This window comes from Anser brachyrhynchus (genome assembly GCF_964034855.1).
Source record: "Anser brachyrhynchus genome assembly, chromosome: 17".
NCBI classification, from domain to species: Eukaryota; Metazoa; Chordata; class Aves; order Anseriformes; family Anatidae; genus Anser; species Anser brachyrhynchus.
Genome location: NC_137710.1, coordinates 1201295 through 1224876, shown reverse-complemented (window position 1 = coordinate 1224876; position 23582 = coordinate 1201295). Strand labels below are relative to the sequence as shown.

Below are 23582 nucleotides of genomic sequence, written 5' to 3'. Positions count from 1 at the left end.
TAGATAAGTAGATCAGATTAGACACCGTAGCAGTCTTTGCTGGCATTATAGGCTGGGAATTTACTTTGCCTGGTGAATTGCTTGACCAGAAGTTGCGATGTGTAAAACACATTTTACAGTGACTGAGAACAAAACCATTTGGAGCAGCATTAACCCGTAATGAACTTCGAACTGGGTGCAAGTCCGAGAGGAAGCCAAATGAAGCGGGCTGCATGTCCGCGGGGCATTGACGGCTTTCCCGTAGGCAGCAGGCAGTGCCTGCCCCCCCGTGTCTGCCCCCCCCTATGCTTACCCCCCGTGCCTGCCCCCCAGCTCGGGGTGGTGGCTGGCCCTGGGCTCTCCAGGGGCTGCTCTGCTGCTGGGGGGCTGCTTTGGGGCGCGCATGCGACGAGGAAATCCGAGCACCTTTAGCAATCCATCGTGCAGGTTTTATGTCGGGACGCCTCCTTCCTTCTCCCTGTTGCCTTCTCTTAGGTGACTTTTTTCCTGCCTGCTCTGCAAAACACTGGTACAAATCTGTTTGAGGAGAAACTTACTTGTGATGCGCTGGTAGCCTTACACTTGGGGCTTACAGACTTTCTTCTCGCCTGAGGTGAGGTCTGAGCAAGTCTGGCTCTTGGGTGGGCTCGGGGGCACCGTGGGGAGCTGAAAGGGGAGCAGGAGGGTGCTAAGGGAGCGTGCAACAGGTTGGTGAAGGCAGTGGGAGCTTAGCTGCTGAGTACCGAGCGCTTTTCCTGCAGCATTTATTAGCGCTAGAGCAGTTCTTGGTGTGCCAGGAGCTCGGTGTGCCGGGGCACCTGGCAGAGGGATGATACCTGCCCTGAAGAATGCACGCTCTGCACTGGCAAAGAGAGGGGCAAAGGAAACACTGCTTCATTTTACGGGCTGGGGAACTGAGGCCGATGGTGTTTATGACTTGCCCGAGATGATACAGGAAATGTTGGCAGAGTTCAACATTGAGCTGTGCTCCCCGCAGGACAGTCCCTGTAGAGCTGCCATTTCATCTTGTTTTGGTTTCTTGTTCTCCTTTTTCTGTTTCACCTTATAAGTGAATATATTAGGGAGTATAACTGCATTCTTAATGTCGGTATGATTCTTTAATGCTTGCAGTAAGGCTGGATTTTTTTTTTTTTTTTTCAAGCTCTGGTGTGGGCATTTCTGCTCTGGATAATATCCCACCGATCTGAACTCGTACTGATTTGCAAGAAAAAATAATGCGCTATTATGATAAATAATTAAAAGCTCCTGTAAGACACAGTAGTAAGAAGGTCAACGGTAAGTAGCTTCTTGATCTAGTTCCAATAGAAAGAGTATGCATGTGTATACATACCGCTGCATCTTTCTTCACCCTTCCCATTTCCGAGGCGCGAGATGCTTTCAGAAGAACTCCTGCATAATTTAGTACGACAAACCTGCGGGGACAGAATCCATGCATCTTCGAAATTAATAGCAGAACTTTTAGGAAATTATCAAAGTGAATGCTGTTTATTTTACTCTGCTCTGGAGCTTCTAGTTTCTGCCTACGCCCACACCCGTGGCCGTCGTGCCCCCGGCTGGCTGGCCCTGCTGGCTCCCGCGGGAGTGCTGCAGGGCTCAGCCCTCGGGGCTGGGCCGATGCCGGTGGCCACGAGCCCGACAAGGGCTGGGGTTTGGCAGCTGTGGGTGCAGGTGGAGCTGCCAGATGTTACTGGTCTGTTATGGGGGTCGCAGGTGGACGTGACTGCTGCTGCGGCACCGCTGGTGCTTCTGGCTGCAGGCACGGGCAGGGGGCGGCTGGGGGGCACAGCCCCGCGCTGCTCTGCTGCGTCCGGTGTTGCTTGTCGGAGGGGGAGCACGGTGGGCACGTGGTCCTCCTGCCATACTCGTGTTCTTTTCCGTGTTAAAAAGCACATCGTTCTTTTTTTTTGTTTGTTTGTTTTGTTCTTCTGAGTTCTCCAGATGTGTTTCCCAGTGGGCGTTGTGTGCCGTGCCACTGCCCTGGCGCCGCGCTGGGTCCGAGCCTGTTCAGCTTGCCATCCCGTGAGCCTGTAGGCAGCGAGAGCTCTTTAATTATAGAAGATATTTGAACGGCGGGGATTGCTTTTCGGAGGATGTCTTTGATCAAGCCATGACAGGCTGGGATGCTGGCTGCCCTGCCAGGGCTCCCAGGTGCCACCTGGGGCTCCCCGCACCGGGTTCCTCGGCTCGCGCCTATGCCAGGGAGGCAGGGGGGCGGCTGGGTGAGGCCGACCTGTTCTGCTCACCGAGCTTGCAGCTTGGTCACCCCGCAGATGGCCGTCGTACCGCCTGCCCCTGGGCGGCCCGTGCTCCCTGGGCTGCCGTGCAGACCCGAGCGGGCTGTCCGCGTGCCCCTCTGTGAGCGCAGCTTTCTGCCGCGAACCCGCGGTCCCGCTGCGGAGTGCCCGTCGGCGCACGTGGGACCATTCGCGTTGCCAGCGATCAAGATGCGGAATGGATTATAATAAAATAATAAAAAAACCTGTCCCCAGACGTCCTCCCCAGGCCGTGCTCTGTGCTATCTCACGCTAGGCCCCGGTGCGGCTCCTCGGGAGCAGGGCAGGTTGTGCCCAGGCGCACGGCTCGGCGCGGAAGCTGCGGTGCTGGGTCCTGGTGCTGGGGCTGAGGTGTCCAGGGTGGCATTTCGCACTGCGCTTCAAGCCCGTCTTTCAATTTCCCCTTGTACTTGTCCTGTTACTCCAGCTTTCTCGTGGCGTGTGGACAGCAAACTGAGCATTCCCAATTTTTTTTTGTCGTGTGTTGTTTTCTTCCTCTCTGAAATAAAAAAAATAAAATATATGGACCAAAGGATTTTCTCCGGCAGAGTCGGATATGCTTTTGTTTCTCGGAGTCTCCCTGGATTTCGTTTTTAGCCAGCTTTTGTTTCTGCTTATTTTGAGTGTTGCTGTTAAGGCAGATCGTGCGGTGAACTGGGATGAACTGAAGAAAGTCGCCTTGTCACATTAGTGCTCTGCTTGCGCTGAAAGCATATTTGGATCTGGAAAGCCTTTTAGAAATGGCTACTTTTCTGTGGAATGCGGCTTTTAATCCCAGATTGTTTACCCGTAGGGCAACTAATGGGTCAATACGCAACGCAGAGAAGGAACCTTCACCTTCCTTCCTGTCTGTGGAGTGGGCTCGGCTCTATTTTAAAATTTTCCATCCATCCGAAGGATGTATGGGCTCTGCTTCGTTTCTCTTGAACTCGTTAAGATTTTTACTTTGAATTTCTGCGAGAGAATTAGAAGGTCATTGTTTTGGATCATCGCAATCAATTCCATGTAATTTATTCATATTTATTCATATGGAGAAGGAGAAATGCTTCTGAGGGGGTGAGCGTCTGTTGTTTAGAAGCTGAAATGTAGCGCGGGCTCCTGGAGCCTGCGAGCGCTTTACAGATTTGTTCCGATTTTTTAGCTGAGGAAACGTTTTGTTCCTTTGACATGTTATCCATCAGGGCAGGAGCACGGGATGTCAAAGGAGAGAAGGAAAGGTGCTGGAGCGGTCTGCTCGTTACGCGGTGTTTTCCTGGACGCTTCGCTCACACGCTGTCCGGGCTCGGCTATGCTGGTGTGATTTCTCGCCGTGCACTTGCTGCGGCGGAGGAAAGCTTGCCCCATGGCCTTGTTATTGGAAGGGCTCATTCTGTTAGGAACGGTCTGGCGAGCAGCTGGGAACAGGACTCTGGGGCCGAGCGACGAGAGGCGCCTGGTGCTGCAGCCGGGGCTGGGCGGGCCGGGATGGCAGGTTTATGGTCGTCCTTGTAAGCAGCCTAAGCTGGGACGCGTGTTCCAAAAATTTACCTATGGAACGGGCCAAAGGCCGTAGTTCTGCCAGTTATACATTTTCTCTTACTGCCTTGCTTTTTCTGAGCGTGGAATGGGGCTCACTTGAAGTCGGTATTTTCTATACGTTGTGAAAATACTCAGAAACCAGATCTAGTTTTTTTATGAACAAATAAAGATGGCTAGGAAGCTCTTCGCTGGATAATTCATAATCTCAGAGCCCATGAACGGGGCTTAACCCCCCCAGTCCTTGGTTAAGGTGGTGTGGAGGTCAGCCTCTGGGGGTCAGGGTGTTCATGGGCCTGTGCTTCATGTGGGGCTTCGAGGTATGCATGAGAACTATTAGCAGAATAATTTCCTCGGTTGGGCTTTAGGGCCTCGGAGTGCATTGCCTTTTGCTGTAGGCTTGTGTCTGGCCCTCGGTCAGTTTCAGAATCTGCATTTCACAAGGAGTGGGTGCTCACTCTTAGTTTTGTAGAAATGCGAGTGATTTCGATAACCATATTTAGGGCGTGAGTACGTTGTACAGGCTGTTGGTGGTTAGTTTTATAAAAATACCAAGTATGAATGAAAATATCAATTTTAAAATGGGAAGCAAAAATGTTGGGTACTTTCGGCTGAGTACTGTCACAATATAGTTGTTCTATCAAGACACAGCGCTGCCGTGCCACATTGATTTTAAAATTTATGTACCTGTATCGTTGCCCATATGAAATTTTTATGGCCATTATATTAAAATGAATATTGACGTTTCTTGGCAAATAAAGAAAATCATCTTTAATGTGGTTTAAATGAGTGATGGTGACATTATAAATTAGGCAAAGTAGATGTTAAGTGCACTGCAGCCAAGCTGGGGCCCTAATGGAGCCTGTTGGCTAATTTTCTAAATGATAGATGGCAATAGCAGTGTTAACGGCCTGATGTAGATTCAATTGCCTTGAACATTCATTTTACATGATGCAAGCCAAAACTTGGTGCGAGAAGGAAGGCGAAGCGGTGCCCAGCAGCTCCCCGGGATGTGCAGCGACCCCCTGCCTTCTCCTGCCCGCCCCGTCCCCGGGCTCACCTCGCGCTTTTTGAGGGAAATCAGCCAGCGTTTGGTGCTCCAGCCCCGGGGCAGTCCTGTGCTCCCCTCCTGTTCAGCCACAAGTTCCTCACCGGGATAAAAGCGAACCCAGGGAAAGCCTCGCTAGCCGCTGTGCCCCCGGCAGTGTGGTGGCACACAGCACAGGAACTACGCGCAGCCTCTGGTGGCTTTTTTGTCCAATTTATAGTCACTTGCGGCATTTTCAAACCTTTGTAGGTAATATAGATTGTTGAATGGGAACTCCAGGAACATCACGCTGCGTGATGTAGGCTGTGTCTCTTCTGCAATCAGTAAGTGCCGGCGTTAGTATTTACAGTGGGCACAGAGTGCTTTTCTGTGTGCGTACCTCAAACTTCAAGAACCTTAAAAAAAACACACCTTAATAAAATCATAGTATTGAGAATCCATTTCTGATTTCAGGCTAGTAAGGTGATGTTTGGAAAGGTATTCCTAGGCAAAGGTTGAATTGTCATGGAATCGGTGGCAGCGTTGAACTCCGTGAGTCCAGCAGCGACAGGGGCTGCGGCTCGGTGGAGGGCTGGCGGTGCGGCGGTCGGGGCAACGGCTCGGCAGCGGCACTGCTCTTGGCATGGGTCTCCTACGTGGGCATTTCTTTGCAGCGATCCCTTTTCCCGAAGTATGTTGACTGTTTTGTTTGAAAGAAGCAGTTTCAAGTAACTTTTTTTCCTTTTCCCTTTCAGTATCCGCAGTGTTATGCAGAAATACCTTGAAGAAAGGGGTGAATTAACCTTCGACAAGATCTTTCATCAGAAAATTGGTAAGTCGTGTTTCAATAAAACGCTACTCCTGTAAAATTTTAAGGTTGACTTGTCTGCCACTTCTCTGTAACGGTTGCAGGAAATTTGTGTGGTAGGTGGTCTGAAGAATACTGGAATATGGACAGGACTGGGTAAAACAGAGGCCTTCAGGAGAATGAAATGTTGCGAAAGGGTAGAAAGTGAAGCAAGGCAATTTGTCAACTTAACTTCATGTTCTGGAAAACTACTGGAAAAATAATTGAATTACTTGGAAACATGTAGGAGAAAATTATATTACTTGGTATGGGCTTGTCAACAATATAATGTGTCACATCAGTTTGACTTTTTTTCTACAGGGTAATAAGCCTTGTTGGTCAGGGAGCGGCTGTGCAAAAATACCACGCGTGTTGTCCTGCCTGTCTGACGTGTGTTCTTGCTGGCAGCAGGGAAAGGGAGCCTGGGTGAAACTGCTGCGTGCGGGGGCAGAGCTGCTGGGAAAGCTGACCCGAGGAACAGTTACAGTGGTTCGGGGTGAGAACAGAGGGCTGGATCCAGTGAGTCTGCACAGCTTCTGCGCAGTGCTGTAGTTAACAGTGCAGTGCCGGGGTGAGGAACCTCCGTGTTCAGCTTGCACGCCGAGGACGACTGTAACCACACTGAGGGCAAGGGTAGGGCTACAAAAGATCTGCATGAACTAGAGGTACTACTCTACACCTGTGCAGGAGTAAGGACACGAATGCAGGGTGGAAAACCACTGATGGGGCAAGCATCTCTAACAGGCCGGCTTGTTACAGTAAGCTGTGACGTCTCAGCTAGGTCACACGACTAAATATAAAACCAGGATTGCAGCCCACGAGGCACGTAAAGTAATCCTCCTTGGCAGAATGCTGCGTTCAGTCCTGGCACCGGGCTACAGAACGTACATGGACCTGCTGGAAAGAGTCCAGGAAAGAGCAGTGGCAGTGAGCAGACCTTACTTAGCATCTGCTAGGCGCGACCTACAAGGAAGTACTGAAATAGGGCATTATGTAGGCTATGAAAGAGAGAAGTGAGGCCGAACAGTCATAAAAACCAGAAAAGTTGTTGCAGAAATGGTGAGGTTAGCCTGTTTTATAGGCTACATACATACAAAAGTATGTTATTTTCTTAATATTTAGTATTTTAATAATAGGATGGGCGGTAAAGCAATGGAAGGGATTTCGTGAGGGGCTTGTGAAATCTTTGTCCAGTAGATTTTAGGAGTGGGTTGCCATACTTCTGCTGGGATAGTACACCAGCTCTTGTCTTGCGAAATGGGGACAAAATCATAAAACAGGCTGGAAAGACTTGAGGAGGTCAATGGATCTGCTTTGGTCTGAAGGACACGGAGACCGTAACGAGCAGTGGAAGCAAATGCCAGGGAGCAAGGTGCTGCTGCGCGCTGCCTCCTAGGGAAGCCGGTGCCCTTTGGGACAGTCTCTATTTCTGGCAGAAGCAGAAATGTCGAGGACTCGGTCAGCTGGAGATGTGTGGGTGGGTAGGTATGAGAGTGTTGTGGAATGTGATCAGAGTATTGCCAAGTTAAAGTAAATGCTATTCTTTTATGGTATCGTAGGTTCTCATTAATAGTTTCACAGCTTTTTACAAAGATGGTTGTGGAAGCTTGGGTCTGAAGTATGCGTACATAGAAGTCTCATGAAGCTTTCCAGTGTATTACGGTAACTGAAGAGTAGTCTGTATCTTTGTGCCTAAAAACTGACTTTTTGTTCTGGCCGCAGGTTGTATATAGTACGTATGTAGGTATCTTGTTTGCTTGTGCTGACATCTTTCAGCATGCACTTCAGTTTAGTGGTCTGTGCTGAATCACCAATGTATTGCTGTAGCACAGCAGTTGCAAAATAAGTGGAATTTTAAGCAACCACATAAAGGTTGACTTGAACTGTTTGCTTCTGTGTGGTGGCAATGAAATGAAGAAGTCTTTTTGAAAATAAAAAGTGAAGTTGAATGGAAAAGCTTATATGCAACACACATTTGTATTTATGTAATTGAATACTTTTCATTAATAGTTGGTTCCAAAGAACAGTGAAGACTTGCAGTTATTCTGATAAGTTACAGCAATTACAGTGACTCTGGAAGAAATGAAAGATTTTATCTTCTTATTTTCCCTACTTTGGTAGCTATCAAACCTAGAATTGTAGAGCCTAGGGTTTCATTACCGGATTTGCTTTTTCCCAGATCCTGGGGCGCCTAGCTCATAGATGTGCAGAGAGCTTTTCCCCTCCTCTCTCCTGGCTATGGTCCCAGCTGCCCTCATGCTCCATTGCCTGGACACGAGGAGCGCTGCTGTGGTCGCTGGGCTGCAGTCCGGGTCACGTCTGAAGCTGGCTTCTTCCGAGAAGGGATTTAGGAGGGAAGAAAAAAGATAACATGCAACTGTCTTCAACAGAAGACTTTGCATTGCACTTGAAAATATTGTATTTCCTTACTGTGGTTGTTCATTTGAATTTTATTGCGTTTTCTAGCTTGTTCTTTGCCATTAAATTGGTTCTGTTTCCAGACATTAGCATAATTGCTTGTGGTAAAGTACCTTCAATTTTAGGCAAGCATTTTGCAAAATGCTGTGAGAATCAATACGGTGTGGTAATTAAAAGTCTAATCACCTTTTCCCTCTTGCTGCCGTCTCTTCATGGTGGGGATGTGCAGGGGGCTCGGCTCCTGCCGGACCCACAGGGGCAGGCTGGGGGCTGAGATGGCCCCGCGAGCGGGCAGTCGCCCTGCTGGCCCCACTGACAGCCTCCCACTGCAGCATTCTTCATATACTGAATACAAAACTTCATCAAGCTACCTCGTTTTTTCTTTGGTGAGCGATGTGGGTGAGGACTTCTGTGTTGTTTTTTTTTTTTCCAGACCACAGTTCGTTCTTACGGCTCCAGTTCCTTGTTTGTTCTGGTTTTTCAGTGGCCTTTCAAATGTAAAAAAAAAAAAAAATAAAAAAATACAGGGCTTTGATCAGCTGTCTGGTGCGAGTCTGCCTGATGCCGAGCAGGGAGTCGTTCCTGGTGGATGCTTTGCTGGTAATAAGCCTGCTTGCGCTGGGCTTACCAGCTGCAAGCGTTCATCCTTAGTGAGCCCCTAAATCCTGGTGGGACCCGCGCTTTGCAGGTCCCGCTGCAGAAGATGGGCCCACGGTCCCTGCCACCGCCCCCAGGGAACCGCAGGGGCTTTGGCACCGAAACCTGGGCTCTGCCCTCCAGCGCCAAAGCCAGGGCAGGGAACTCGGTGGCAGTCCCCCTGTGGGGATGGAGATGCCTTCGGGGTATTTGCGGAGCCACCTCTGTCCTCTCTTGGCCCCTTTTTCTGCAAAGGGGTCGCTCCCTTCCCCGGGAGGTGGCACGGCCGTTCGCAGGAATGATTCTCCAGAATGATCTTGAACTCTCTAAGAATCGCCGAATGAGTCAGAGGCCTCGGAGATAACAGAGCCACCCAGCACAACGCTCTGGCAGCGCTTAATGGCCCCGCAGCCGGCTGCTCCCGCAGAAGCTGCTTCCTCCCCAGCAGAAGCTTCGTGGGGAAGTACAGCGTGTCTCGGAGCGGGGTGCGTAACCACCTCGAGCTGGTTCTCTTCTTACCACATCCTGTTTGCTACAACACCAGATTATGTGTTTGCTTCAGAAAAAAAAAAAAAAAAAAGACATTTTCTGCTATCCCAGTATCTGTAATTTACATGCGGAATCTACTCGGCTTCTCGGCCGTGTGGAAATTGTATGCGAAATTCCTCGTGGGTTACGCTGCGGGGGGGCGGTGTAAAACGCTGCCTTTGGGGCAGTTTGGGGACGAGCCGTGGAGGGTGTAGCTGCTGCACGTGTAACTGCCGAGTGCCAAACGCAGGGAATTAGGTCATCCGGCCGCTTTAGGATCATTGTGGTCATTGAAGTGGAATCCCTTGGAGCAAACTTCTGGCCGGTTATAGTTGGGTGACTGGCTGTGGACCTTCTGGCAAATCGCACTGACCCGGCAGGGGATGGGCAGAGCTGGCAGAGCGGCGCGGGGCATCAGGCAGCCTCGGGTCCCGGCCTGGGCTCGGCCAGGGCGTCTCTTGTGGCCCTTTGTAGGGTGGTGGGACACGGCACTTTGCCTGCACCGTTCTCGGCTTCTCCTCCGTTACACAGAGCTGTGGGGTTTGGGTCTGGGGCAGGGTGAGAACAGAACATGTTTTAGCTGTCCCAGCAGCTGGTCATGCCGCAGGATGTGCAAGAATGAGCTTTTCACCTTGTTTAGTAAGTAACTTGCTGTTTCCCCCCCGTGAAGCTCCTTCTAATTTCTGTTTTATTGTCTTGAAATAAAACACTTGCAAAAAGAACTGATTGACACAAACCTATGACTGACAAAATGAGTTTTAAATTTTTTTTTCCTATGTGCCATCCGCTGTTGTATAGCAAGAAGTGATGTTAACTTTCTCTTCTGTCCCCGTAAATTGGCAGGCTCCAAGCTGGAGGTCTTCCCAGCCCTGGGCGAGCGCTCCACGCCCGTGTCAGTGCTGCTGCCTGCACATCCCGCTCCTGGCAGGGGCCCTCTGCATCTTATCTGCTCCCTTTGTACTGCTGCAGCCGAGTACAGCCAGCGTGTATTTTGGTCGCTTTGTAGCTGAGTTTTCAGAGCAGATGAGCGTTTGGTCTATTTTAGAGTCACTTCTGCACAGACAACCTGCAACTGCGGGGAGGGACTTTTCTGCCTGCCCTCTGCGGTTAGAGGGAAATGCGCTCCTGACCGTTCTGGCTCGTGTTTCCTCCGGCTTTGTCAGTGACAACTTTCTGTTGAAAAAAAAAATAAAAAATAGGGTGAGAACAGCTAAAGATTTTTTTTAGTGCAATGAATCATGCTTTCTGTTGCTTGTTTCTCTAGTTAGGGACCCATCATATTTCGTTATTTCAGAATTTTGATGCTAACGATTAGATGGATCTTGAGTTAAAATCTGTTGAGAAAAACATTCTTGCTCTTCCTCTTTCTGCGGCGCAGCGTGGCAGCACGGCGCACTGCGCTCCCCGCGATGCCTAAAAATAACGGGCTGGGAAAAGTACCTCCCTGGAGCATTATTTAAGCTATTGTTTAATTTAAGCGTAAGATCCATGTGCCGCTGGCATTTTGAACTAATTAAATAGTCCTCCGAGGAAATAACAACGAAAGCAATAAAACTCGGTGGAGGGGAGAGCGAGTCACTTGGGCTTTTGGCTGCTGGACGGGCCGGGGCCGCCGCCGCTGCCCCCAGGCCTCGCTCCAGGCCCCGGGCTGGGGCTGCTGGGCACGAGCCCTGCGGGTCCTTGGCGGAGCCACCTGGGGAAAGCAGGAGAGTTTCCAGAGCGTCGAGGGGCACGCATGGGCTGCGGGAGAGCCTTGGCTGGCTGAGAGCGTCCTGGCCTCGGACTCGTTCGTAATGGTGCACGCCAGGCTCGTATCGCGGAGATTATTTTATTCTGGTCCGGTTTATTGATATTAAATAATGGGCAGCCATGTAATAGGGAAAACAGTTACGCGCTTGGCAGGGGTTTCTGCAAGAGCGAGAAGGCAGGTTGTTTATTCAAGTGGTTTTCTTCTGGGGTTCCTTTTCGGACCTGGAGAGGACAGCCGCCACGCAGAAGTGGGCTCCGTCAAAATCAGGAAGTAGCTGGGCGAACAAAAAAGGGATATTTAAAATACTGTTAAGACCGATCTTCTTCTTTCTGCTGTTACTTCTTATTTTCAATTCAAGTTTAGACTAAAACCTGGATTGTGGATGGTCCGCAGGATTCTTTTGTGAGCCCGTTGAGCACATGCTTTCCTTGGACAGTTCATGTGATCGGTTAAAAGCAACGCAAAATCCAAACCGCAAGTAAATATCGGAAACTGTGCGATTGTAAACCGAAACAGAAACTATCCATGTAAGATGGTTCACACTGGAGCTGTTCTTTCGCAGCGATACTCCCCTTGCATCGGACTGGAGCATGAATGCTAAGGGAGAGAAAGCGCACGCTCACAGCCTTGCTGCAAGCCCCTCGGCTTTGCTGCATGAGTTTTCTTCACAGAATTAGTGTTGGCTTTAAGATCTGGTTTCTATCTCATAATTTAAATGTTACTGGGAGCTGCATTTCTCTCGGCATGCTTTTTGTTTTATTTTATTGTAAAATAAATACGACACTTGCATGACTTATGTTGAAGATCGTTGAGAGGGATGTTGATGAAGCTTCCTGCTGCAGACTTTATTTGCATTTTGCCTGCAGGCAGAGGTGTCTGCCTTGTGTGTCGGGGACAAGTAGTATCCAAAGTCACTATAAAAAATGTATGTGTTTGTTTTTCTTTTTCTTCTGATCATAAATAATTGAGCATTTCTTTGTTGGGATGCAGCCTGATACGCTCCCATGTCTTCCTTTTTGGAGGTGTTGAAGACACTCAGTTGTCTGATTCTTGGTGGAACTGTAGATTAAGTTAGGGCTTTAAAATAGAAAAAAAAAATATATATAGTCCTCTGGACCTTCAGGTAATAGATGATGTACACATGCTGATACTTATTAACGTTTATATACAGTACAGTTCTGGGAAAATTATAGCCATGGGGCAAACCAGGCTTCGTCTCAGGAGAGCAGTGCAATTACACGGTGTTGGGGTTTGGTTATTAAGAATTCTAAGCACTCTAGGAACTTGGAACTCCAGAAGCAGAATTGTAGGAGACAGGTGATAAGTGTAATATGTACATGTATGGGTGTAGATGTATATAGATGACAAATTATAAGTTATCTGAATTTTATCCAAGAAAATTCACTTGGATGTTCAAAGTTTTCAGCAAAAATGCACATCAGAGAGTAAACCCCAAGCTTGTAGGGAGGCGTCTGCAGGGCACGGGGCTCTGTTGAAGACCCACGCGGAGAGCTTCGAACTTGGATGTTACAAACCCGTCCTTGTGGGTTGCTTCCCCACCAAAGATAGTGTTTTTTAAATACTTTTTTTTCTATTCGCTTGCCCTCTCTTAAGCTTCCATAGCCCCCTTCTGATGCAATATCCTATTTGTGCAGAACGTGGTGACACTGCACAACCTCGATTTCCCTCCCCCCTGCAATTTCTCAGTCAATCAGAAGCAGTTGCACTCCTGTGGAGTTTTTATCCATGTGTCTTGAAACAATTCACAGACTAATTAAGCCTCAGAACACCACTGTGAAATAGGTAAATATTAGTTTTCCACATCTTTAACGTGGCATAATAACGACTTTAATGAGATTTACCTGCATAGCTCTGTACAAATAATGAAGCAGGTTCTCTGGTCCTGCCAGCAATACTCATTCATCTCAGTGGGATAACTCATTAGTAAGGGGAGAAAAGCTCGGGTACCAAGAATACAGTAAGTAGAATATAAATTACTGAAGCCGTTAAGTTTTCTAACTTTCAGCAGTGGTTTTAAGAGTTACAGCAGCCAGAAAGTTGCAGAGCAGACACACACAGGAGAGCTGCGGCCACCGGTTGCCTTAGGAATTCATTTGCGGGTCAGGGAACAGACACGGGTATTCGCTATAAGCCTTTCAGATGCTTTCATGGTTCCATACGAGTATCTGCCCTGTAAAAGAACGGTGTGTAGTGCAGCTTGCAGCCCCCAGGGAATTCGTCCAGAGCTGCGAGGTTCTTGCTGCAGGACGTCACTGGTGCAGTGTCAGGGGTGAGTAATGAGCACCGTCGGACCTCCGAATCCTCGGGCTGGAGGGGAGCAGCACAGTAACCTTATAGGGTAGTTGCTTCTCTGTTTCCTGGCCCGTTTCCACTGACAGCGTTATGTCCAGCCAGTGCCGCCGAAATACCCTGCTCTGCGACGCACGCCTGTCTGGGTGCTGGGTAGCTGGGGTCAGACACGCACAGAGCGCTTCTGAACGTTTCTGGGTGCTTCTGTCAGTAACTTCTTTGATTCGAAGGGGAAGGTCTGCAGAGGGGAGCCATCTGTCTCTGGCTCCCCAGCTCTCAGCAGCTTTCTTCTCTCCGAGTGCACGGGGCGAAGCCGAGGAAGGCTCTGAAATTCATGCGGGAGTCATCTGCGCCCTGTCACTGTTGTTTCAGTGGCTTTGCTCCTCCTTACCTCACTAAGCGCTGCCTGTATTTACTCACTAAACACCACTGGTTTGGTGTTTTGATACCAGCCACAGTGTAAGTCCTCCTAGATGTCGTTGTGGAACAGTTGGGTGCTTTACAGTGGTTAAGGTCCTGAACAAGGCTTGCTAAGCTGGCACCCGAGACCAGACAAAACCCTTTTGCTCTTGTTGTTCCATATTATTTTATGCTACAGTTATTCCATGTCTTCATGAAATGATCGCCCCTCCCTCAAGAAGAGCCCCACCTGTGTAGGCCCGTTCTCAGAAGCCCACCCCAGCCTGCTTGGTGTGTTAAATAATTCACAGCGGGGGTCGGGGCACGGCTTGGGACGCTTCAGAAGAAGCGGTGTGCTTTTCGGTAGCAAGGGGCTATTGACTTGCGTTGTCTACAGCGTGGTTGAAAGTTGTATCACGGAAAAATATTGATCAAGAAAATAGCTGTCACATCCTTCACAGGGACTGAGTATTCTTGTGATGCGGGGAAGGAACTGATAAATAACAACAACCACGACATTTTAAAGCTGCTAATACTTGTTAGCCTGCTAATAGCTTGCTGGTAGCTGCTAATACCACATACTTGCGAAAGTGGTGGGAGTTTCTTATATTTACAAGTGAAAAAAGAACAAAACTCAAGCCCTCTGTTTCTTGATGAGCTCCGGTAAAGGAATTGAAGCACGTTCTTTGTAACAACCGACTGAAACGAAACGCTTCAATGCTGTATTTCACGGTCCTCTTAAAAATCAGAATGTTTTTACATATCTTTGTTTAGGGATATTAGTTTGAAGTCTTACAGAGACACTTGTTGTTCTGTGCAGCCATATTTTGTCCCCCACCTCTGATGTGTTCAGTGCCTCTGATACCCCACCTCCAATGTATGTGTCGGTCTCCTTTTGTCAGCTGGGATTCTGCGTGCTGGGGAGACCGGAGCGTGAAACAGACGTACTAAAAGTGGCTCAGAGGTAGGTTCTGCCCATTCTGTTCTTTTCTTGGCTTTGAAAAGCGATCTATTTTATGCTCAAAAATTCAGAGGTGCATTTCACAAAGCTCTTACCAAGATGATGTGTGCCTTTTTTTTTTTTTTAATTGAGGCAAAGATCAGAGGCAATTGCAGCGAGTGAAGCATAGACATCAGTTTTTTAGAATGATTTTACATCTATGTGTTAAAAATAAAGCATCTTCCCCTTTTCCTTAAAATCCCTTTTATCGTTTGAATTGGCGTGCCACCACTTGAGGTCCTGACAGCTGCCGGTCCTGCCCTTTGGAAGTGCTGAGCTCGGGGCCGCTGCCAGGAGGCGAAGGCAGTCTGCGGCGGCCTCATTTGAAATGCAGACTCTGCAATCCACCTCCAGTGCTGTGCTCCGACCTGCTCTGCTGGGCTTGAAGCAGAATAAGAACTGAATGCTCCCAATGAGTTGCTGTATTAGCGCTTCGAGAGCCTCTACCTTGTAAGCCAATATCGACAGAGGTTTGACAGCCTGGGAATACTCCTCAGTGTCTGAAATGGGCGTGCTGGAGGGATAGCAAGGCGATGCTGAACGCAAGCAGGATTTAAGGCCATTGGAAAACATGCCCAGAAGTAAGGATAGTCTTTAGGGACACTTGAAACTTTTTAGCCAAAATTTATTTTTGTATAATGATTTTTGAAGTTATTAAACAAGCTACCTGGCAGCTTGCAGACTAATTTCAGCTCGGTTAGCTTCTGTTCTAGGAAAATTGTTCTGTGCTCGTCACCATTGTATGCAAGTGCTGTCTTGTAAAATATAATTTGTTCTTTTACCCTGCTTTTTATGCGGAGTTATGTTTTAATTTATGATCTATTATTTTTAATGAAAAGTGAATGTACATTAGGCTCTAATAGAAAAAACAGGTTAAAGGCAAATAGCTCATAATTGGAAAGAATAGTAGAGAAATCTGTGGTGCCTTCTGGGCTGTGAGATTTTTTTGTGGCTTTGTACCTAGCCAAAGCTGTGATTCCTACGCAGATGAGTTTTCCTGGGTAGCAGCAAGCCTCTTTGTTCCTGAAGAAGGAAATCTTTGGTTGTCTCAACTCTGGAGCTTTCAGGTGGTCTTAATTCTCCTGTGCTATGGCAACTGAGCGCAGGTACCCCACAGAACAAGATCTTGAACTTGACTGGATCTTGTGTAACAACGGCAGGCTGGTTCGAGTCACGGTTTTTGTGTGCTTTGATAAGAGACCTCTGTCCCTAACTTTCTGGGTCTGAAACCCAGATCTGGTGCTGGAACTGATGGCGGGCTGGTTGCGTTATTTGAGACAAACTGAAAAATCCACCCTGGGCGAAAGGAGGAGCTGGTGATTGCCAGCAGGAAGGCCTGGCGTGGTGCTGGGCAGCGGCTGGAGCACGGCTCTTACCCGGCGGGTCCGCATCGTGGCCTTGGGGCGTAACAGGGACCTGCCGCCGGCTGAAGGCGATTTCAGGTGGTTACAAAACAAATAAACGTGCAAGGCTTTCGCTGCATTAGTTGGGTTTGGCTGTTCCTGCATGCCGCCCTGCGCTGGGTGCCGTTGGCAGCCATGTCGCGGGGCTCTGGCCCTCTCTGGTCGCCCTCCTCTGGCTCCTTGGGTCTGCTGTGCAAATTCAGCCAAACAACGATCGGGAGAGGTCTCGGAGGGACTCAAGGGAGGGACCTTTGTTAAGTGCCCCAAACCGGGGACAAACCTGCATGTTGCACGCCGCGAAGAAGAGAGCGGCCGTGCGTGCTCCCCGGGAGCCTGTCGGGAAGGCTTGGGTGGGAGCTGCTCCTGCCAGGGCTGGGAGCCGGCGGGCAGCGAGCCCTTGCCGAGCGCGGTGCACGTGTCACTGCCCATTTGTTTTTCATTATGCCGTGTTTATACACAGCACGTTTAGCTAGGATTTGGGAACAGCTCGGTATTTTTGTTTTCTAATTTGCAAGTTTGCTTACTAGAAAGAGTCTACATCAGCGCTTTGGACCGCGTTCAGGTCCGCTGCAAATAGATGCAGCTTCCTTGCAGTCAGTGGCGTTGTGAATACTTACATCAGGGCTAAATGTACCTATTTTTAGCCCCGCTGTCCTACCTAGTCACTTCTGTTTGTTTTAATAAGATTTTTGTTTACTCCTGTTAAAAGGGTATTTGAATCAGATGCTAATGAAATTCCAGCTAGGATTAGATAAGTAGTTTTTTCCAAGGCTGTTTTATTACAGAGTTCCTCATTAATCTTATTATTATTATTCTGTGCTCTCGATTAATTGACATTCTGGTGAAGATCAGGAATGCAGAGGTGACCTTCAGACCCGTGGCAAACGGCAGAAGCTGGAACGAGCCCTCGGGCAGAGCAGCCCTTTGCTGGCGCTGCCGCCCTCGCTGCGAGCACCACGGCCATCCCGGTGCCCACGGGATGTACCGGTGCACCCTGCTTTAGTAGCAGTGGTAGCAGGGCAGGAAAACTACAAGCAACCGTGTAACACCGGAGGGCAGCTTTAACCCCTACCAGCCGAGAGGGCAGCATTTCCCTATTAAAACCGTAGAGGAGAGGGCCATGCTGCAGCTTCACAGTGCAAGGTTCGCGAGCCAACGCAGAGCTGCAAACCTCAGGAGCCGTCCTTATCCCTTCCTGAAAGACGTCTTGCCTGTTACCAGATTTACTGCAGATTACGGCATCTGGCACGCTTAGCTGTACAGGATCGTCCGCCAGAAGAAAATGTGAAAAAATTGCTGTCCGGAGCCTGGGAAGGCAGATGCCCGGAGCTGGGTGGGAGCTGGGTGCTGCCTCGTTCTCACGTCTGTGTCACTGATTTCATCCATCACCTCGGTGTTACCAGAAAAAGCTTTTAAAAAATATATTTATTTTTCCTTTACTACTAGCGATCTGGTTGTTGCAGAAATTATATAGTATGGAAGAAATCTTTAAAGCCAAAAGCTGTCAACATCTTTATTTCATAAGTAATTGCTGGTTCCTTTTATCTGTTACTTAACGCTATCATTTTTTTAATTCCTGCTTTCTGTTCATATTTTTACGTGTCTAGTTAACTGTGCTTATTGTGCTTTTCGTCAGTTCTGCTTGAACTTCTTAGAACTACTGTCACTTATTCAGTGCTGCTTCTGTCAATTAGTTTTGCTATTATCTGAGAGCGACGGTTTCTGGCTGATAATTTTTCCCTCAATCTCAGAACATCAGTGAAAGAAGAGATAGGTATCCTCTATGCTGCAGTGGAAGTGCAGAATCCACGGATATAACGGGAGGAGAAGCAGAAATGCTGGTAGTGTGGAGCGTGCAGCTGTCACCGGGATTGCCTGGGCTCGGGACAGCGGGAGGACGCGGGGCTGTGGGGACGGGCAGGGGGAGCACATTTGCGTTTGAAGTCATGCCATGAAAGAGGTTATATTTTAAGGTCAATTGTTCAGAAGTGATAGAAATCAGGGAATAGGGCTTCTTCCATGAAGAATTTACCCATGATCTGTTGAATTGCATGTAACATTTGGAGGTTTAGGTTCCTCTGAGCAGTGCTCATGACTGGGTGGTGCAGGTTCTGATTCTTTTTTTCTCTGTCGGTACAAATTGCTCTCCTGGCTTGGCAATCTGTTTGCTTCTAGGCTTCCCCAGAGACTTTTCCTTAATATCCCTGTCCTCCAGGCTGCACAAGAGTTTCCATCAGGATCAGGTCTGTCTTTTGCAGTCTCCGGATCCTTCTTTGTGCCTAACCGTCAGCCCCTGACCCGTTATCCCTGGAAGTGAAGTTTTCCTGCTGACCTCCCATCCCATCCCGTGGGTTCGTCTCCTCCAGCTGCCTCCACAGCTACGCAGCTGAGCGTGTCACGAGCTTACGGCACCCGATCCTCCTCCTGCTTTGGTTACAGCAGATCTTCCAAAAAACCAGCAACTTTTCTTTGAAGGGACGTGGTTCTGTGACGCAGCGCCTGTTCTGCTGCTGTCTGGTGGCCCCCAAAGAAAGGCTCTGGGTTTGGGTTCGCCACTCGTACGTGGTGACATTCGGCATGCCTTGCTTAATGAGAAGTGTGTCTTGGGAAATACTTCTTAGTGACTGTGTAACGTGCATGTGCATCTGTGTGTACAGTATGCCTTAATATATATGTGCGTAAATGCTCCCAGTCAATGGGCTTTTGAAAGGAAGAAACATCTATTTTTTATGTCAACCTGTTATCAAACAGTGCTTCTTTACTGGGAATGAATTCACTTATTTTTCCTCAAAAGATAATGGTGAGTAGCTGATACATTAATGATCTGTAAAGGTTTCTAACTTCTTGTTTTGGATGTCTCTATTGTTTTTTTTAACATAGCAGTGCAATTAAAAAAAATAAATGTCTTAGTGAGAAGAGGTCTGTCTAATGCGGCCAGCGTAAGCCTGTTATTGTTCCTTGTTCCCTGTCCTATTGAACAGGGCCAAAATGTTTGGAATGGCATTGTTGAAAATTTGTGTTGCTATATTTTCACACCCCTCCCACAGTTGTCTTTGTGGGTTTATTTTGTTTGTGGGTTTGTTTGGTAAGGAGCCAGGAGCTGGGAACACGCCAGGGATTTTTCTTTCACTGCATTCATTGCTGTTTGTGCCACTCTTCAGCCTCTTAATTACCCGGCTGTAATCTTCTTTGGTTCGTTGTCCAAATAAAAGTTCAGTCTATTCAGCACTATTTTGCTCTGTGCTGCTTATGTTTCGATCATGTGTAAAATAAGAGTTAATGAGTTAGGCTGAGGTCCACAAGTGGCACTGCTGCGTGATCCAGAAATACAGTTTCTCTTCTCGGATTCGCACCAGATCGGGTCTGTGCCACGTTTCCCGTGCAGACGATGGGATGCCAGAAAATTTGTGCTCTCTAGCGAGAACAACTTGCGCGCGTTTCGGGGCAGAACGTGGCATTCTCCGGCGACGAGCGGGTTGGGGTGTGCTTGGTTTCCAGGCGGGCGGCGGGGATGCTCCGTGACTCCGCGGGCACTGGTGCCCCGCTGCAGCGGGGCGGCTCGCTGGGACGTGCGGCTCGCGGCCGAGGACAGCCCCATCGAGAGCCCTGCCAGCCGAACGGCAACCGAGACAGGCGCTGAAAGCGAACAAACAAAACAGGCACTGTCATTGCAAAGGGCTGGCAGGGAGTAGCAAACCGGTTTGGTTGTGGTTTTTGGAAGTACTCGTTTATAAAAAATTTCAAGAATGATTCTTTTCGGTGGGAATAATTAGAAAGGTTGCAAAATCTCATAAGGGAATCTCTTAATTGGATTTCTTTCCTTATTTAGAGAGGAAAACCCAGTTTGTGTGATCTTCAAAATATCCTAATCAGCTAAACGAGTATTGGAGTTGTCTGGCCATAATCCCGTGTTTGGTATCTAATTATCAAGGGGTCCCCAGGAAAAAGAAGCTCTGCTAATAGGAAATTTAACTTGGGATCCACATATAGCTAGAGGGGCTGCCAAGAAGCCGATAAATCTTTTAATTATGCATAAATTAGACCTTTTGTTTGCCTGATCAGCGTTGCTTCTTTGTCCTCTGTGACTGATGCTTCTGAGCAGTTTGTTACTTGTTTTACTCGGGTCTCTGACAGCGTCAGATGGTGGTGAGTGGAAAGAAAGGACACGATGTTTGTGGCTGGCCCTTAAATGCCCTCCTGTGTGCTGCAGCAGAGCTGCTGCGTGGTGCCGAAGTGGGCTCTCTTTTTTTTTAAAAGATGGTACGCTGTGGAAAACACGAGGTTTTGTAGGTGGCTGTAGTATTTCTTAGCTGACCACACAGTGATGTGCTACTTTTTTGGTAGTATAATTTTGCCATAAGTTTAAATTACAACGATGTTTAATTAAAAATAAATAAATCTGTTGGGTATAACTCTGTAAGTGGGAAAGGGTGTTTTATATCTTGAAGTTTACTGAAGTGGTTCTGTTCGGAAACGCTTTTGAAATGGCCAGTTTAGACAGAGGGCTTGGAAGATACCTTGGAATAAGACGGCACTTTGCTGAACCTGAAGCTGAGCTAGCCGTGTTAAGCCTGCCTTCGGGGACAGAAGGGCTGCTCGCAGCGAACCTGGTCTTCGGGTCCTTCGGGCACCCACCGCGTCTCGGCGCGGGCAGCAGGACGTGGCCGGCAGCACCCAGCCCGGCCCCGGTCGCATCCTGCTGCTGCCCGGTGCTCCGGCTGACAGCTTTACGGCCTTACCTCAAAGCTGGGCGCGACCCGAGGGAGCACATAGTGGTGCTAAATAAGGAAAGGCATTGCCTGCTGAAATGGGCTGAAAGCGCGCGCAGTCACAGCTCCAGGGGGCTCGCGGATACCCCACGCAGGCAGCGCTGGCCGCGGCACCCCTCTGCAGTAAAAGGAGGAGAGCTGGGGCAGCAGATGCCCCGCGGCGAGCGGAAGGGCAGAGCTTCCAGGGGACAGCGCTTGAAATGGAAAGTATTCATCAGCAGGCTGCAGAGGTCGTGCGTTGAAGTCCTTGCGAAGGAGCTGTAAAGGTGCTGATGCAACTTACTGTGCCAGAAAATCCATTAGCGGTAATGTTAACCAGCAATTGTAAAACGAGGCTGGAGAAGTAGCTGGGTTTTATCACTAAAGTAGGTGATTCTCGTTAAAAACAAACAAACAGGAAAGCCACCGTGGATAATATCGGATTTTGCTCCGAAAAAACCTCCAGGATCTGACGGGTGAAGAGGAATGGAATATTTCCGTGCGTTATGTAAACACCTCATAAAGTCCTCAGCAGGTGGAAATTGGAATGTGCTTAATATACCTCTGGGAGACGAGAGGGTTTTACGATCCTGTTCTGTTCAGAGTGCTGTAGACTCGCTTGATAATTAATATCCCTGAGCTGTGGCAATTAGGGATATTTACACAGGTAGATACAGTCCATCAAGTTACCAGGGGGTTTCTGTACCCTTTTTTACAGGTTTTCATGGTAATGTTACGTTTTTTCTCTGGAAAAAAAGAAATATCTTTTTTTTTTTTTTTTCCAGGATTTTTGCTTTTTAAAGACTATTGCATGAATGAAATCGATGAAGCTGTCCCTCAGCTGAAGTTTTACGAAGAGGTAAGCTGCCTTTGGCTGAGCTGCGGGGCTGGGAGGGAGGCAGGGAGGCTGGAGGGGCACGCGAGGCCGCACCGTGCCCTGGGCTGTTCCAGCTTCACGGTGGGGTGGTCGATTTGCAAGAGACGGTGTGCTGTATGGTAACACTTGGAAAGGAGCAGAACTATCATTCTAAGCAAGTACAAGAGACTTACAAGTAGTAATCTAACTATTGCATCCACTTGGTATGTCCAGCTTATGTTATGAAAGTGGTGCAGGTGATTTTTTTGTCGTCTTATTGGGCAAATAGTCAAGATTCAGAAAATGGAGTGTTTGCAGGAAAAAATTGCTTAACTTCTGGCAGTGGTTTTATCTGCATATTCTGCAACTTTGTCTTTTTATTAAACACAAGTTAGCAAGGCGTTTTAAAAGCTACTGCTGGAGTTTTTAGAGCAGAATCGTTGCAGTCGGACTGGACCTACAAAAACCTTCCCTGTGCCCGGCCACGGGGTGCCTCTTTCTTTGTAGCATCTCTCCGGATGGAAGATGGTGCCCTGTTGTCTGGAGCTGATTTTGAGAGGCTGCCAGGGCTTGTAGAGAAGGCAACGGAACTGGAGTACACTCTCAGGTGCTTCACGCCTTCCTCTGGCACCCTTTTGGCTGTAGAAAAGACAGCAAACTACAGCCGCCCGTGGCGTTGCTCGAGGGGGCTGGTGCTAGCTCCTGGCATTTCGTGGGCACCCTCCGGGCAGCACAAACGCCCTGTCGAGTTCTGCAGGTGGGAGATGGGAGAGGGCACCTCCGAGGAGCGACCTGCAGGGTGCCCAAGGAGCGACCTGCCAGCTGCCCGAGGCAGGCGCGAGTGCCGGAGGCGGTGCTGCAGCAGGGCACGGGAAGGGCTCGTGGCGCCCCTCGGGGGGGGCACGCAGGGCACCGATGGAGTCCCCCCGCCCCATTCCCGCCCCGCCGGCTGTGCGGCACGCGCAGGGCAGGGCTGTCGCTAACCCTATCACGGGTGCTGGTCCTGGCTAACACACGCACGCATGCTGTTGAAATACAGCCCGTATCGCTCTGTATTAATTAGAAGTGCTGCCTGAGATACCCTTTTGTCTGGATTGCTATCAAGCTGATGAGTTTAAAATACCTCTTGCTAGTGGGCTAACAGCACAAAAGAGGGTAAGCTGGTATCAGTTTGGAGATAAATCCTTAGCGATACGCTGTTCCCCCACTCAAATTAGATACTTGCTTTCAGTAAAGGGTTTTTTTTTTTTCCTTCGTTTCCATCTTTTTATACGCTGAAGGTATCACTGTCATAAGTAATCAAAAAGGCGAGTTGTAACAGATTGTTTAGCAAGATATTTTTAGCTACCTCTTTACCTCTGAAACAATTTGAAATTGTATTTTTAGGTTATTAGCAAAGCGTTGCCTAAAAAGATTTTAAATGCTTTGTCATGCACTTTTAGAAAAATCCCATTAAAGATATTTAAAGAGAGGGTTCATTGTGTTTTCTACTGTGACATACTGGATTCAGAAGCTTTTCTTTTTTTTAATATATTTGATTTACTTACTGCATTTATTACATGTAAAATAATTTGAGTACATTGCTACATTAAAAATCACTTGATGTAGAAGGGCTCCGTACTCCAGGGATTTCACATTACTGCAGCTTAAGTCACGATCAGGCATTTAAGTGGATGTGATTCATCCAGATCGGTTTCAAAAAAAAAAAAAGGAAAAAAAAAAGAGCCTCAAGGTGCTTGAAAACTAACACGTTCTGATTTCAGAAGATACTTTGTCAGATGCTTCTTGAAGGTGAGCTGAAGTTCGCTGGGGAGGCGCTGAAATCCGCGATGACATTGTGCGGTACCTCTGGGTTGGGCGATGCCGAGGGAG

At 48.5% G+C, this 23582-nt stretch overlaps 1 protein-coding gene across 1 annotated transcript in view; it reads left to right on the top strand.

The window, feature by feature from the left end:
- Window positions 1-23582, top strand: part of GRK3 (G protein-coupled receptor kinase 3) — a 70010-nt gene that overhangs the window by 10840 nt on the left and 35588 nt on the right. The window contains exons 2-3 of the mRNA XM_080559269.1: window positions 5571-5647; window positions 21640-21713. Of these exons, the coding sequence (XP_080415395.1) occupies window positions 5571-5647; window positions 21640-21713 (151 nt within the window). The remainder of the gene's footprint in view (window positions 1-5570; window positions 5648-21639; window positions 21714-23582) is intronic.